The sequence below is a fragment of the Diorhabda sublineata genome, chromosome 11 (genome assembly GCF_026230105.1).
Source record: "Diorhabda sublineata isolate icDioSubl1.1 chromosome 11, icDioSubl1.1, whole genome shotgun sequence".
In the NCBI taxonomy this organism is placed as follows: Eukaryota; Metazoa; Arthropoda; class Insecta; order Coleoptera; family Chrysomelidae; genus Diorhabda; species Diorhabda sublineata.
In genome coordinates this window covers 1,199,747-1,216,084 of record NC_079484.1, presented here as the reverse complement: position 1 = coordinate 1,216,084, position 16,338 = coordinate 1,199,747, and the positions used below count along the sequence as shown (strand labels likewise).

General features: G+C 35.4%; 2 protein-coding genes across 4 annotated transcripts in view; one reads left to right on the top strand and one right to left on the bottom strand.

The window, feature by feature from the left end:
• The window catches only part of LOC130450176 (E3 ubiquitin-protein ligase RNF19A-like), a 37,548-nt gene that overhangs the window by 3,556 nt on the left and 17,654 nt on the right, over positions 1-16,338 (bottom strand). For both annotated transcript variants that reach the window (XM_056788407.1, XM_056788408.1), the window contains 2 exons: positions 14,916-15,052; positions 14,740-14,837 (listed from right to left, as the gene is read on the bottom strand). In XM_056788407.1, coding sequence (XP_056644385.1) covers positions 14,740-14,837; positions 14,916-15,052 — 235 coding nt within the window. The remainder of the gene's footprint in view (positions 1-14,739; positions 14,838-14,915; positions 15,053-16,338) is intronic.
• On the top strand, positions 203-9,713 carry LOC130450178 (uncharacterized). 2 transcript variants are annotated; one of them, XM_056788409.1, is made up of 5 exons: positions 203-310; positions 4,909-5,154; positions 5,418-5,544; positions 8,625-8,721; positions 8,783-9,713. In XM_056788409.1, exons 2-5 carry the CDS (start codon positions 4,952-4,954, stop codon positions 9,607-9,609), a joined length of 1,254 nt encoding a protein of 417 aa, XP_056644387.1. In that variant the 5' UTR covers positions 203-310; positions 4,909-4,951; the 3' UTR covers positions 9,610-9,713. The 2 variants fall into 2 exon arrangements, with proteins under 2 accessions (XP_056644387.1, XP_056644388.1); XM_056788410.1 differs by having other exon boundaries at positions 219-527.

The following is a 16,338-nucleotide window of genomic DNA, read 5'->3' as shown; positions in this document are numbered from 1 at the left end:
AAAATTTGAACCTAACCTAAACGTTCGTTATCGTTTTGGTTGTTAGCACGTTCCCCTGTATACATATATAAATAACTCGTACAATTTTATCAATTTGGTGAGTCCGATTCTGTATTATACTACTGCGCATACGTGTCACTCCCTTCTACCTAACGAATTTCCGGGAGCTGGTAGTAACCCCCCTCCAATTACTGGAAAACATCCACCGTCTACAGTTCCAGTGTAGCTCTGTCTGTTCAACTAGAAAGATCGATGACGATTTATTCGGATTTGTTCATAGTAACGTGAAACTCTATTAGAAAAATTCGAGGTATGATTTTGACGGAATTGTTTTTTAAGTTTCGAAAATTTGTGGATGTTCGAATTTGGTAATCGAATGTGATAGTGGGAAATATACGGGAATATGTATTATATTATTGCACGTATCCCGAATATAAGCATTTCAACAATTCTAAATTAAATTTTCTTCTTCTGTTTCAATTATTATTTCTACATAACCGTAAATTTTACGTTTAATAAAAAACAAAGTAAGTATATCGAGTAGTTTTGAGGTTATATCAGTTAACAAAGAATAAATATAACGCCATCTAACGTGCACGCTACTCATTAGGTTATGTCAAAATTACTTTTATACCAATGGAATTATTAATTAAACGGATAAATATGTTCAACAGAACCGGACTTGTTGACGATTTTATATCGTAATAAAATTATTATTGTCTCTGTTTTTCTGTAACTTTATGAAATTTTAAACGAAACGATGAGTCATTCAATTAGAAACAAATTATTTTTGTATAATAAGTCATAAATACGATACTTTTCATGTTAATTCGATACGGGACGTGTTCAAAAAAAATTTAAATCAAATTTCGATATTTATAAAAATTTCGAGATTATAAAGAAATCATTTTACAACTTTAACGTTTATTTAAATACTTCATATTATATGATAAATATATATAGGGTCGTCCAAAAAATATTATCAACTCCGAATCGATGTATTATGGATATTTTGAAATTTTTTGGGTAGTTTCATAATTACATCAGTGGTTTAGTGATAAAATATTCGAAATATCATTTTTTTCGAAAAATAGTCTGGCGTCATTAAAACCATACACGACGCATCTTTTAATTGACTAAATTAACTTTTTCGAGGTTAAAAAAAAAAAAAAGAAAAAACGGATTAAATTTTACTGAGAATATAAGCGACGTGCATCAAACCGAACACCACCAATGGACTGCGCTGACTGACCGACATAACCTCAAATTCTACTCGTGAAACGTACAACACCATCTACTATAAAAATAGGAAAAGTTTTTTCCAAATAATTCATAAATTAATTTGCGTCTAATTCAAATGCCAAATTTGATTATCGCAAATTCTCTCTTAAATAAACCGAACACCGGAGGGATTACCTGTAAAGGTATGACTGCACAGGTTAAAAGGACATCAGTAACGTTCATTGTATATAGATGTCGATTTTTGTCTATTTATATCAATTGTGGTCTATTGAAGTCGATTGATGTCCATAAAAGTCGAATTATGTCTATTGAGAAGTCGAATGATGTCCTATAGAAGTCGATTGATGTCCATCCAAGTCGAATGATGTCCTATAGAAGTCGATTGATGTCAATTTTTGTCTATTTATGTTCTAATAAGTCGAATTATGTCTATTGAAGTCGAATGATGTCCTATCGAAGTCGATTGATGTCAATTTTTGTCTATTTATGTTCTAATAAGTCGATTGATGTCCATCCAAGTCGAATGATGTCTTATAGAAGTCGATTGATGTCAATTTTTGTCTATTTATGTTCTAATAAGTCGATTGATGTCCATCCAAGTCGAATGATGTCCTATAGAAGTCGATTGATGTCAATTTTTGTCTATTTATGTTCTAATAAGTCGAATTATGTCTATTGAAGTCGAATGATGTCCTATCGAAGTCGATTGATGTCAATTTTTGTCTATTTATGTTCTAATAAGTCGATTGATGTCCATCCAAGTCGAATGATGTCTTATAGAAGTCGATTGATGTCAATTTTTGTCTATTTATGTTCTAATAAGTCGATTGATGTCCATCCAAGTCGAATGATGTCCTATAGAAGTCGATTGATGTCAATTTTTGTCTATTTATGTTCTAATAAGTCGAATTATGTCTATTGAAGTCGAATGATGTCCTATCGAAGTCGATTGATGTCAATTTTTGTCTATTTATGTTCTAATAAGTCGATTGATGTCCATCCAAGTCGAATGATGTCTTATAGAAGTCGATTGATGTCAATTTTTGTCTATTTATGTTCTAATAAGTCGATTGATGTCCATCCAAGTCGAATGATGTCCTATAGAAGTCGATTGATGTCAATTTTTGTCTATTAATGTTCTAATAAGTCGATTGATGTCCATCCAAGTCGAATGATGTCCTATAGAAGTCGATTGATGTCAATTTTTGTCTATTTATGTCCTAATAAGTCGATTGATGTCCATCCAAGTCGAATGATGTCCTATAGAAGTAGATTGATGTCAATTTTTGTCTATTTATGTTCTAATAAGTCGATTGATGTCCATCCAAGTCGAATGATGTCCTATAGAAGTAGATTGATGTCTATTGAAGTCGAATGATGTCTCCTATAGAAGTCGATTGATGTCAATTTTTGTCTATTTATGTTCTAATAAGTCGATTGATGTCCATCCAAGTCGATTGATGTTCATCCAAGTCGAATGATGTCCTATAGAAGTCGAATGATGTCCTATAGAAGTAGATTGATGTCAATTTTTGTCTATGTTCTAATAAGTCGATTGATGTCCATCCAAGTCGAATGATGTCCTATAGAAGTCGATTGATGTCAATTTTTGTCTATTTATGTTCTAATAAGTCGATTGATGTCCATCCAAGTCATTGATGTTCATCCAAGTCGAATGATGTCCTATAGAAGTCGAATGATGTCCTATAGAAGTAGATTGATGTCATTTTTTGTCTATTTATGTTCTAATAAGTCGATTGATGTCCATCCAAGTCGAATGATGTCCTATAGAAGTCGATTGATGTCAATTTTTGTCTATTAATGTTCTAATAAGTCGATTGATGTCCATCCAAGTCGAATGATGTCCTATAGAAGTAGATTGATGTCAATTTTTGTCTATTAATGTTCTAATAAGTCGATTGATGTCCATCCAAGTCGAATGATGTCCTATAGAAGTCGATTGATGTCAATTTTTGTCTATTAATGTTCTAATAAGTCGATTGATGTCCATCCAAGTCGAATGATGTCCTATAGAAGTCGATTGATGTCAATTTTTGTCTATTTATGTCCTAATAAGTCGATTGATGTCCATCCAAGTCGAATGATGTCCTATAGAAGTAGATTGATGTCAATTTTTGTCTATTTATGTTCTAATAAGTCGATTGATGTCCATCCAAGTCGAATGATGTCCTATAGAAGTAGATTGATGTCTATTGAAGTCGAATGATGTCTCCTATAGAAGTCGATTGATGTCAATTTTTGTCTATTTATGTTCTAATAAGTCGATTGATGTCCATCCAAGTCGAATGATGTCCTATAGAAGTCGATTGATGTCAATTTTTGTCTATTTATGTTCTAATAAGTCGATTGATGTCCATCCAAGTCGAATGATGTCCTATAGAAGTCGATTGATGTCAATTTTTGTCTATTAATGTTCTAATAAATCGATTGATGTCCATCCAAGTCGAATGATGTCCTATAGAAGTAGATTGATGTCAATTTTTGTCTATGTTCTAATAAGTCGATTGATGTCCATCCAAGTCGAATGATGTCCTATAGAAGTCGATTGATGTCAATTTTTGTCTATTTATGTTCTAATAAGTCGATTGATGTCCATCCAAGTCGAATGATGTCCTATAGAAGTCGATTGATGTCAATTTTTGTCTATTTATGTTCTAATAAGTCGATTGATGTCCATCCAAGTCGAATGATGTCCTATAGAAGTCGATTGATGTCAATTTTTGTCTATTTATGTTCTAATAAGTCGATTGATGTCCATCCAAGTCGAATGATGTCCTATAGAAGTCGATTGATGTCAATTTTTGTCTATTTATGTTCTAATAAGTCGAATTATGTCTATTGAAGGCGAATGATGTCCTATAGAAGTCGAATGATGTCCTATAGAAGTAGATTGATGTCAATTTTTGTCTATGTTCTAATAAGTCGATTGATGTCCATCCAAGTCGAATGATGTCCTATAGAAGTCGATTGATGTCAATTTTTGTCTATTAATGTTCTAATAAGTCGATTGATGTCCATCCAAGTCGAATGATGTCCTATAGAAGTCGATTGATGTCAATTTTTGTCTATTTATGTTCTAATAAGTCGATTGATGTCCATCCAAGTCGAATGATGTCCTATAGAAGTCGAATGATGTCCTATAGAAGTAGATTGATGTCAATTTTTGTCTATGTTCTAATAAGTCGATTGATGTCCATCCAAGTCGAATGATGTCCTATAGAAGTAGATTGATGTCAATTTTTGTCTATTAATGTTCTAATAAGTCGATTGATGTCCATCCAAGTCGAATGATGTCCTATAGAAGTCGATTGATGTCAATTTTTGTCTATTTATGTTCTAATAAGTCGATTGATGTCCATCCAAGTCGAATGATGTCCTATAGAAGTCGAATGATGTCCTATAGAAGTAGATTGATGTCAATTTTTGTCTATGTTCTAATAAGTCGATTGATGTCCATCCAAGTCGAATGATGTCCTATAGAAGTAGATTGATGTCAATTTTTGTCTATTAATGTTCTAATAAGTCGATTGATGTCCATCCAAGTCGAATGATGTCCTATAGAAGTCGATTGATGTCAATTTTTGTCTATTTATGTTCTAATAAATCGATTGATGTCCATCAACGAATAGAATAACCTGATTTCAGCATTCAATAAAATACGATCGAGTCAATTGGTGGTTAAAGAAAAATGTCCGATAGCGAAGAAGATTCGGTCAGTGGCATCGATTGGCCCGTAAAAGATGAATGGCTTCGAGCCGTCGTCAAACAACACCACAAAGATATATTGGATCCAACTATAACCGTTCTAGATCATTCGATACGGCCGGGTTGCGAAAGCGGCGAAAGTGTCCTTAGCGATATTTTAGCTGTCGCCGTTCAATACAAATTGAGGTAAATCTTTTATTTCTTCTTTTTTCCTTCATTTCCGATCGTCCCACTAAACCAGCGCACGGTTCAAATATACAACCCGCCCCGATATTTCGATAATCGAGTTACGGATTGCCTCGAAACCGAATATTCTAGAAAAGCAAATCGTATATAAAATAGAACCGGTATCGAATGTATAAAACACGCGTCGTTTTAGTGGGATAACTCCGTGTCGCCCGTTTGTGCCGTAAAACGGATTTTTTTTATTTTTTTCGATTCCGTTCCAGGGAAGAAGCCGCCGGAACGACGCACACCGTATGTTTCATAATAAAACTTTTGCCGCAAGATCCGTTCAGTAGATTTTTCGTTACCGAAGCCCAATTCGATCTTAGGGAAATCAAATTTTACACGCAAGTAAGTGATTTTCGTCTTTGGCGCACAACAACCTTTAAATATAGTTAGAAACACGAAAATATCGGTTATCTTTACAACTCGTCCGTCGATGAAAACCGTCAAGCCGGTACTGTTTGAAAAAAAAAATTTTCATCGATCTAAAGTTTGACGATTCTCAATTTGCGGCAGAATTTTACACAAAAAAAGTCGTCGAACTACAGCGCCATCTGATAGACACGTCGCGCTTCCAATTTCACCGACCAAACTGTTAGATTTGAATGCCCCCAAGTTAGTACGACCGTTCAACGATGTTTCCTCCAAGTCCCGGCGACATTCTGGATATTTTTTCTGCCATTTTGTCATAATAAACTAACTGTCATCGCCATGTTGCCAAATTTAGTGATTTTCGTCTTTGGCGGATAGAAAAGTGTCGGAATTTATCGCCCGCCCCCTCGCAACAACCTTTAAATATAGTTAGAAACACGAAAATCTCGATTATCTTTAAAACGAATCGATTATTGGGTAAAAACTCGTCCGCCGATGAAAACCGTCAAGCCGGTACTGTTTGAAAAAAAAATTTAATCGATCTAAAGTTTGGCGATTTTCAATTTGCGGCAGAATTTTACACAAAAAAAGTCGTCGAACTACAGCGCCATCTGATAAGACACGTCGCGCTTCCAATTGCACCGACCAAACTGTAAGATTTGAATGCTCCCAAGTTAGTTTGAGCGCTCAACGACGTCCCGGCGACATTCTGGATATTTTTTCAGCCATTTTGTCATAATAAACTAACTGTCATCGCCATGTTGCCAAATGCGCGGATTTTTACACGAGATTTAGTGATTTTCGTCTTTGGTGGTTAGAAAAGTGTCGAAATTTATCGCCCGCCCCCTCGCAACAACCTTTAAATATAGTTAGAAATACGAAAATCTCGATTATCTTTAAAACGAATCGATTATCGGGTAAAAACTCGTCCGCCGATGAAATCCGTCAAGCCGGTACTGTTTGAAAAAAAATTTTCATCGATCTAAAGTTTGGCGATTTTCAATTTGCGGCAGAATTTTACACAAAAAAAGTCGTCGAACTACAGCGCCCTCTGATAGACACGTCGCGCTTCCAATTTCACCGACCAAACTGTAAGATTTGAATGTTCCCAAGTTAGTTTGAGCGCTCAACGACGTCCCGACGACATTCTGGATATTTTTTCAGCCATTTTGTCATAATAAACTAACTGTCATCGCCATGTTGCCAAATGCGCGGATTTTTACACGAGATTTAGTGATTTTCGTCTTTGGCGGTTAGAAAAGTGTCGAAATTTATCGCCCGCCCCCTCGCAACAACCTTTAAATATAGTTAGAAATACGAAAAATCTCGATTATCTTTAAAACGAATCGATTATCGGGTAAAAACTCGTCCGCCGATGAAAACCGTCAAGCCGGTACTGTTTGAAAAAAAAATTTAATCGATCTAAAGTTTGGCGATTTTCAATTTGCGGCAGAATTTTACACAAAAAAAGTCGTCGAACTACAGCGCCATCTGATAGACACGTCGCGCTTCCAATTTCACCGACCAAACTGTAAGATTTGAATGCTCCCAAGTTAGTTTGAGCGCTCAACGACGTCCCGGCGACATTCTGGATATTTTTTCAGCCATTTTGTCATAATAAACTAACTGTCATCGCCATGTTGCCAAATGCGCGGATTTTTACACGAGATTTAGTGATTTTCGTCTTTGGTGGTTAGAAAAGTGTCGAAATTTATCGCCCGCCCCCTCGCAACAACCTTTAAATATAGTTAGAAATACGAAAATCTCGATTATCTTTAAAACGAATCGATTATCGGGTAAAAACTCGTCCGCCGATGAAAACCGTCAAGCCGGTACTGTTTGAAAAAAATTTTCATCGATCTAAAGTTTGGCGATTTTCAATTTGCGGCAGAATTTTACACAAAAAAAGTCGTCGAACTACAGCGCCATCTGATAGACACGTCGCGCTTCCAATTTCACCGACCAAACTGTAAGATTTGAATGCTCCCAAGTTAGTTTGAGCGCTCAACGACGTCCCGGCGACATTCTGGATATTTTTTCTGCCATTTTGTCATAATAAACTAACTGTCATCGCCATGTTGCCAAATTTAGTGATTTTCGTCTTTGGCGGTTAGAAAAGTGTCGAAATTTATCGCCCGCCCCCTCGCAACAACCTTTAAATATAGTTAGAAACACGAAAATCTCGATTATCTTTAAAACGAATCGATTATCGGGTAAAAACTCGTCCGCCGATGAAAACCGTCAAGCCGGTACTGTTTGAATAAAATTTTCATCGATCTAAAGTTTGGCGATTTTCAATTTGCGGCAGAATTTTACACAAAAAAAGTCGTCGAACTACAGCGCCCTCTGATAGACACGTCGCGCTTCCAATTTCACCGACCAAACTGTAAGATTTGAATGCTCCCAAGTTAGTTTGAGCGCTCAACGACGTCCCGGCGACATTCTGGATATTTTTTCAGCCATTTTGTCATAATAAACTAACTGTCATCGCCATGTTGCCAAATGCGCGGATTTTTACACGAGATTTAGTGATTTTCGTCTTTGACGGTTAGAAAAGTGTCGAAATTTATCGCCCGCCCCCTCGCAACAACCTTTAAATATAGTTAGAAACACGAAAATCTCGATTATCTTTAAAACGAATCGATTATCGGGTAAAAACTCGTCCGCCGATGAAAACCGTCAAGCCGGTACTGTTTGAAAAAAAATTTTCATCGATCTAAAGTTTGGCGATTTTCAATTTGCGGCAGAATTTTACACAAAAAAAGTCGTCGAACTACAGCGCCATCTGATAGACACGTCGCGCTTCCAATTTCACCGACCAAACTGTAAGATTTGAATGCTCCCAAGTTAGTTTGAGCGCTCAACGACGTCCCGGCGACATTCTGGATATTTTTTCAGCCATTTCGTCATAATAAACTGACCGTCATCGCCATGTTGCCAAATGCGCACTCTAATACGATTGGATCGTCGTGACGTTGAGGTTTAGAAGTGGCGTGGCGTGGCGTGTCGCTAGTTAATAACGATTTTAAACGACCGTATTTGATTTTTTGAATTAGGTGGTGCCGGATTTAGAAGAATTTAGATTGAATGCGGCCAACGGCGAAGACGTCCGACTTCCGATACCGAAATGTTATTACGCACATTATACGGCAGGTAATCGTAATATCGTCGCTTAAAATCGCACATTTTTCTTTTTTGTTTTTTCCGGTTGCAGGAACGAACGATCCGGAACCGACGCCGCCGGAATCCGTCCTGATATTGGAAAATATAAAAAAATTGGGTTACAGGAGCGCCGATTTCGCCAGAGGTTTAACGCTACGCCAAACGAAAGCGGCCGTGGAAGCGATAGCGCGCGTGCACGCCTTGTCGCTATGCACAAAAATCAAAGAAGGAAAATCGATAACGGAACGCTACCCCTTCCTATTCCAAACGAACAGGGCGTCCGATTCGTACCAACAATTAGTGGAACGCGGTCTACCTCAACTGGCCCGATTTTTGGAGCGGAGGGCAGGTCTGGAGGAAGTTCTGGCGGCTCTGGACCGTCTCCGATGCCGCACCAAGGATATAATCGAGAAGCTGTTGGCGCCGGAAGAACCGATAGCGCTGATAACGCACACGGATTTTTGGTGCAACAATTTGATGTTCAGAGGCGGCGAAGAGAATTGCGAATGCGCCATACTCGATTGGCAAATGGTGACTTACAGTAGACCGACCAACGATTTGGCTTTGTTGTTGAACAGCAGCGTGCCGGCCGAACTCCGCAGACTCCACACCGGATCCCTGTTGGACGGCTATTGGAGTTGTTTGACGGAAAATTGCGGGAAATTGAAGCTCGACGTCGAAACCGAATTGGGATACGACAGAAAGAAACTCGACGGGGATTTCAGGAAATCGCAATTGTTGGCTCTGTTGCTGTGTATCGGTTCGGTGGATCTGGCGATCGGTAACGCGCAAATGGAGGAACGTTTGTTGGAATTGCTCAGAGATTTGTTCGACGAGGGTTTGCTGGACGCGGACGTGGCGTTAAAAGCTCAACATTAAGTGATATATATTTATATATATGAAGAAAAAAAAAAAAAAAAAATTTCGTCTTATATTTAATGTAATTCGTGGATTGCTTATTAAACTATTTCATTCGTACCGAATTGTGTCGATTTTATTTATTTGAAACCCTTTTCGACGATGCGACGACGAAAAAAAAATTTTTCCGTACTTTTCCATCGCGCCTCGTATATACCGGATCTCGTGACGTTATTTCCAATTCCAGATGTTTTTAGTACGAATTTGTCCAATTCCAGATGTTTTTAGTACGAATTTGTCCAATTCCAGATATTTTTAGTACAAATCTGTCCTATTTCAGATGTTTTTAGTACGAATTTGTCCAATTCCAGATGTTTTTAGTACGAATTTGTCCAATTCCAGATGTTTTTAGTACGAATCTGTCCTATTTCAGATGTTTTTAGTACGAATTTGTCCAATTCCAGATGTTTTTAGTACGAATTTGTCCAATTTCAGATGTTTTTAGTACGAATTTGTCCAATTCCAGATGTTTTTAGTACGAATTTGTCCAATTCCAGATGTTTTTAGTACGAATTTGTCCAATTCCAGATGTTTTTAGTACGAATTTGTCCAATTCCAGATGTTTTTAGTACGAATTTGTCCAATTTCAGATGTTTTTAGTACGAATTTGTCCAATTCCAGATGTTTTTAGTACGAATCTGTCCTATTTCAGATGTTTTTAGTACGAATTTGTCCAATTCCAGATGTTTTTAGTACGAATTTGTCCAATTTCAGATGTTTTTAGTACGAATTTGTCCAATTCCAGATGTTTTTAGTACGAATTTGTCCAATTCCAGATGTTTTTAGTACGAATTTGTCCAATTTCAGATGTTTTTAGTACGAATTTGTCCAATTCCAGATGTTTTTAGTACGAATTTGTCCGATTCCAGATGTTTAGTACGAATTTGTCCAATTCCAGATGTTTTTAGTACGAATTTGTCCAATTCCAGATGTTTTTAGTACGAATTTGTCCAATTCCAGATGTTTTTAGTACGAATCTGTCCTATTTCAGATGTTTTTAGTACGAATTTGTCCAATTCCAGATGTTTTTAGTACGAATTTGTCCAATTTCAGATGTTTTTAGTACGAATTTGTCCAATTCCAGATGTTTTTAGTACGAATTTGTCCAATTTCAGATGTTTTTAGTACGAATTTGTCCAATTCCAGATGTTTTTAGTACGAATTTGTCCAATTCCAGATGTTTAGTACGAATTTGTCCAATTCCAGATGTTTTTAGTACGAATTTGTCCAATTCCAGATGTTTTTAGTACGAATTTGTCCAATTCCAGATGTTTTTAGTACGAATTTGTCCAATTTCAGATGTTTTTAGTACGAATTTGTCCAATTCCAGATGTTTTTAGTACGAATTTGTCCTATTTCAGATGTTTTTAGTACGAATTTGTCCAATTCCAGATGTTTTTAGTACGAATCTGTCCTATTTCAGATGTTTTTTGTCCTATTTCAGATGTTTTTAGTACGAATTTGTCCAATTCCAGATGTTTTTAGTACGAATCTGTCCTATTTCAGATGTTTTTAGTACGAATTTGTCCAATTCCAGATGTTTTTAGTACGAATTTGTCCAATTTCAGATGTTTTTAGTACGAATCTGTCCTATTTCAGATGTTTTTAGTACGAATTTGTCCAATTTCAGATGTTTTTAGTACGAATTTGTCCAATTCCAGATGTTTTTAGTACGAATTTGTCCAATTCCAGATGTTTAGTACGAATTTGTCCAATTCCAGATGTTTTTAGTACGAATTTGTCCAATTCCAGATGTTTTTAGTACGAATTTGTCCAATTCCAGATGTTTAGTACGAATTTGTCCAATTCCAGATGTTTTTAGTACGAATTTGTCCAATTCCAGATGTTTTTAGTACGAATCTGTCCTATTTCAGATGTTTTTAGTACGAATTTGTCCAATTCCAGATGTTTTTAGTACGAATTTGTCCAATTTCAGATGTTTTTAGTACGAATTTGTCCAATTCCAGATGTTTTTAGTACGAATTTGTCCAATTCCAGATGTTTTTAGTACGAATTTGTCCAATTCCAGATGTTTTTAGTACGAATTTGTCCAATTCCAGATGTTTTTAGTACGAATTTGTCCAATTCCAGATGTTTTTAGTACGAATTTGTCCAATTCCAGATGTTTTTAGTACGAATCTGTCCTATTTCAGATGTTTTTAGTACGAATTTGTCCAATTTCAGATGTTTTTAGTACGAATTTGTCCAATTCCAGATGTTTTTAGTACGAATTTGTCCTATTTCAGATGTTTTTAGTACGAATTTGTCCAATTCCAGATGTTTTTAGTACGAATCTGTCTTATTTCAGATGTTTTTTGTCCTATTTCAGATGTTTTTAGTACGAATTTGTCCAATTTCAGATGTTTTTAGTACGAATTTGTCCAATTCCAGATGTTTTTAGTACGAATTTGTCCAATTCCAGATGTTTTTAGTACGAATTTGTCCAATTCCAGATGTTTTTAGTACGAATCTGTCCTATTTCAGATGTTTTTAGTACGAATTTGTCCAATTCCAGATGTTTTTAGTACGAATTTGTCCAATTCCAGATGTTTTTAGTACGAATCTGTCCTATTTCAGATGTTTTTAGTACGAATTTGTCCAATTCCAGATGTTTTTAGTACGAATTTGTCCAATTTCAGATGTTTTTAGTACGAATTTGTCCAATTCCAGATGTTTTTAGTACGAATTTGTCCAATTCCAGATGTTTTTAGTACGAATTTGTCCAATTCCAGATGTTTTTAGTACGAATCTGTCCTATTTCAGATGTTTTTAGTACGAATTTGTCCAATTCCAGATGTTTTTAGTACGAATTTGTCCAATTTCAGATGTTTTTAGTACGAATTTGTCCAATTCCAGATGTTTTTAGTACGAATTTGTCCAATTCCAGATGTTTTTAGTACGAATCTGTCCTATTTCAGATGTTTTTAGTACGAATTTGTCCAATTTCAGATGTTTTTAGTACGAATTTGTCCAATTCCAGATGTTTTTAGTACGAATTTGTCCAATTTCAGATGTTTTTAGTACGAATTTGTCCAATTCCAGATGTTTTTAGTACGAATTTGTCCAATTCCAGATGTTTTTAGTACGAATTTGTCCAATTCCAGATGTTTTTAGTACGAATTTGTCCAATTCCAGATGTTTTTAGTACGAATCTGTCCTATTTCAGATGTTTTTAGTACGAATTTGTCCAATTCCAGATGTTTTTAGTACGAATTTGTCCAATTTCAGATGTTTTTAGTACGAATGTGATTGAAAATGTTGATACAAAGTGATTGAAATCATGAACGATCTCTGCTATCTTATGACAGAATCAATTTGACGGATGAGCACGAAATCGATGTGTCAAAAAATTTTGTCCATTAACGATAGGCGCTTATATGGGAAAATATAATAGAAAAAATTGAAATCACCACGAATTTTATGAGATTTTCATGTATCGGTACATTTTTTTTTTTTTTTGGATTACATAAAATATATATCGGGAAATTCGAAGGAAAAAGTGAATCGAGGGCGAAAGAAAGTGAATAAAACCCGGAAAATTGTCCGTGCGGCAGAATCTGCACCGGGGGATCTCGTCGCCGTTCCCGTATTGATCGTTATTTCGTCGACGCGTCGCTGTAACCTCCAGGTCTGGACGCCCTTACGTGCACGCCGTCGTCAGGTGGAAATTAACAGGGTGGGATGAGGGTTGTATCGCATGGAGTTTGGGGTAAACCGGAAATATTAACGTCGACGTTATAAAAATGGAAATACGATAAAATGTGGATTGAATTTGAAAAATATTGAAAAAAACGATAATTTATAATAAAAATTACGAAAATTTTTATTTTTATTTATATTTCCGATAATCGCTGAAATAAAATTAAACTTGGCAACGGCGCGTATCCGTTAAATTTATTACGTAGCCTACAATGGGAGGAAAAAATCGATTTTTTTCGTCTAAAATCATTTTTCTTGTCGAAAAATCGACTAAATCGTCAATTAAGCAGAAAATAAAATCGAAATTTTTTTGTTTCTATTCGTAAATTTCCATAAAAACGATAATTTACAACAAATATGCAATTCCGATAATCGCTGAAATAAAATTAAACTTGGCAACGGCGAGTATCCGTTAAATTTATTACGAAGGCTGCAATGCGAGGAAAAAATCGATTTTTTTCGTCTAAAATCATTTTTCTTGTCGAAAAATCGACTAAATCGTCAATTAAGCAGAAAATAAAAACGAAATTTTTTTGTTTCTATTCGTAAATTTCCATAAAAACGATAATTTACAACAAATATGCAATTCCGATAATCGCTGAAATAAAATTAAACTTGGCAACGGCGAGTATCCGTTAAATTTATTACGAAGGCTGCAATGCGAGGAAAAAATCGATTTTTTTCGTCTAAAATCATTTTTCTTGTCGAAAAATCGACTAAATCGTCAATTAAACAGAAAATAAAAACGAAATTTTTTTGTTTCTATTCGTAAATTTCCATAAAAACGATAATTTACAACAAATATGCAATAATCCGATAATCGCTGAAATAAAATTAAACTTGGCAACGGCGCGTATAGTTTCACCTTATTTTAATGGCGGTTATAATACAACCTAAACGGTACCTTCGTAACATCGATTGATTATTATCGTTCCAAAAGTGAATTAGAACAGAAAAAATAAAATTTTTGCAACAGAATCTGATTATTTTGACACTAAAAACATGAAGATAACGACGCGGGTCAGAAAAAATGTGAATAAGTAAATACCAATTGATATTCGAATTTCATCAAAATCCTCAAAAAAGTAGAAATATTATCAAGTTCGTCTATTAAAACATAGATGTCGTTTAATCAAACAAAATCGACTGAAGAAATCTTCGATAAAATTAGTACCCGTTATTATTAGTTCAGCTACTAGTTAATAGGTGGCTACAATACTCGAACCCCTTACAACTAGATGTACAACAATACACGCGTGTATTTAAAATAGTCTAATACTACGATCGATTTATCAATGAATCTATGTCTACGAGGGGGATTCGAAATATTGTTGTTCAATAAATTAAAGTTGTTTATAGAAAAATTTAGTTGTGAAGTAAAGGAAAACTTACCGATGCCACAACTCCCCCGACGATGGCGGCGTTCCTTTTATGTTTACCTGAAGACTTGTACCTAGTGAAGAGTTTTCTACCGACCCAAACTGGAATGCCTGTAAAAAAAATGTATATATATATATATATATTTATATACAGGGTGATTGTTTTATGTTTGTCGTCGATTGACTCACCTATAACCATAGCTGGAACTGTTATGCCTGCGACTAGAGCTATACCTACGGGGGCGCCGACCAAAGTACCCAATTGCCATAAGATCTTTTTCTTACGGGACCAAGGTTTTTTCCCCCAAAAAGTACATCCAGACGGACTGGAGGGAGAAAAAACAAAATTTTTAATCCAAATATGAAAAGTTATCTATAAACAATTTATTTTGTGGGTTAATACGACCGGGGCTCAAACCATAGACGAATATTGCGAATTGTTGGTTATAAAAGAGAAGAAGATTGTCAAAAATCGAGTTCGACTATAGAATGAGGTAATTGGTGGAGTATTAGTTTACGAAACGAGGTTTCCTATAAAATGAGGCAATTTTTTGACAATGAGACAGTTTTTGTGGGGTAACAACCTATGGACAGATAGGATTTGAGGAAACGATGGGGAGGTATTGGCTTGAAATCGAGGCACTTTGTCGGGTATTAATTCAGAAATGAGGTAAAACTATTAGATATCGAATATAAAAGACATTCGACTCAAAAAGGGGCGATTTACTAAACGAATTTGTGGGGTATCGACTATAAAACGAAAAACTTTGTGGGGTATCACCGACAGAATGACGCCTTTTGTATACTATTTAATATAAAATGATGTACTTTCTTTTATATAAACTACAAATATGGTAGTTAAGGGGGTATCAACTTTGAAATGAGGTATTTTTGACGATAAAATGAGGCGAACCGTGAAAAATTATTTTTCATTTACCATAAATTCGAGAAGGTTGTAAAAACCCGTTAGATATATAGATGTTAAAAACATTTTTTTAGTATTGATTGAAAAAGGGGCGACTTCTAAACGAGTTTGCGGGGTATTGACCATAAAACACGGAGACACTTTGTGGGGTATCGGCGGTATAATGAGGCACACATTAATAGCGTTTTTCAACTACGTTTTATGTAAAAATTTGTGAAGTATGGACTATAAAATGGGGTAGTTTATGGAGTATTGACTATAAAATGAGGTAGTTTATGGGGTATTGACTATAAATTGGGGTAGTTTATGGGGTATTGATTATAAAATGGGGTAGTTTATGGGGTATCGACTATAAAATGAGGTAGTTTATGGGGTATTGATTATAAAATGAGGTAGTTTATGGGGTATCGACTATAAAATTAGGTAGTTTATGGGGTATTGATTATAAAATGAGGTAGTTTATGGGGTATCGACTATAAAATTAGGTAGTTTATGGGGTATTGATTATAAAATGAGGTAGTTTATGGGGTATCGACTATAAAATTAGGTACTTCAAGAAGTATTGACAATAGAATGGGGTATTGATTATAAAATGAGGTAGTTTATGGGGTATCGACTATAAAATGAGGTAGTTTATGGGGTATTGATTATAAAATGAGGTAGTTTATGGGGTATCGACTATAAAAT

Excerpts from the sequence above, each read along its gene's own strand:
- LOC130450178 (XM_056788409.1), top strand. The coding sequence starts at position 4,952 with ATGTCCGATAGCGAAGAAGATTCGGTCAGTGGCATCGATTGGCCCGTA. Across the intron at positions 5,545-8,624 it reads AAATCAAATTTTACACGCAA|GTGGTGCCGGATTTAGAAGA; the intron begins GTAAGTGATTTT and ends TTTTTGAATTAG. Across the intron at positions 8,722-8,782 it reads TTACGCACATTATACGGCAG|GAACGAACGATCCGGAACCG; the intron begins GTAATCGTAATA and ends TTCCGGTTGCAG.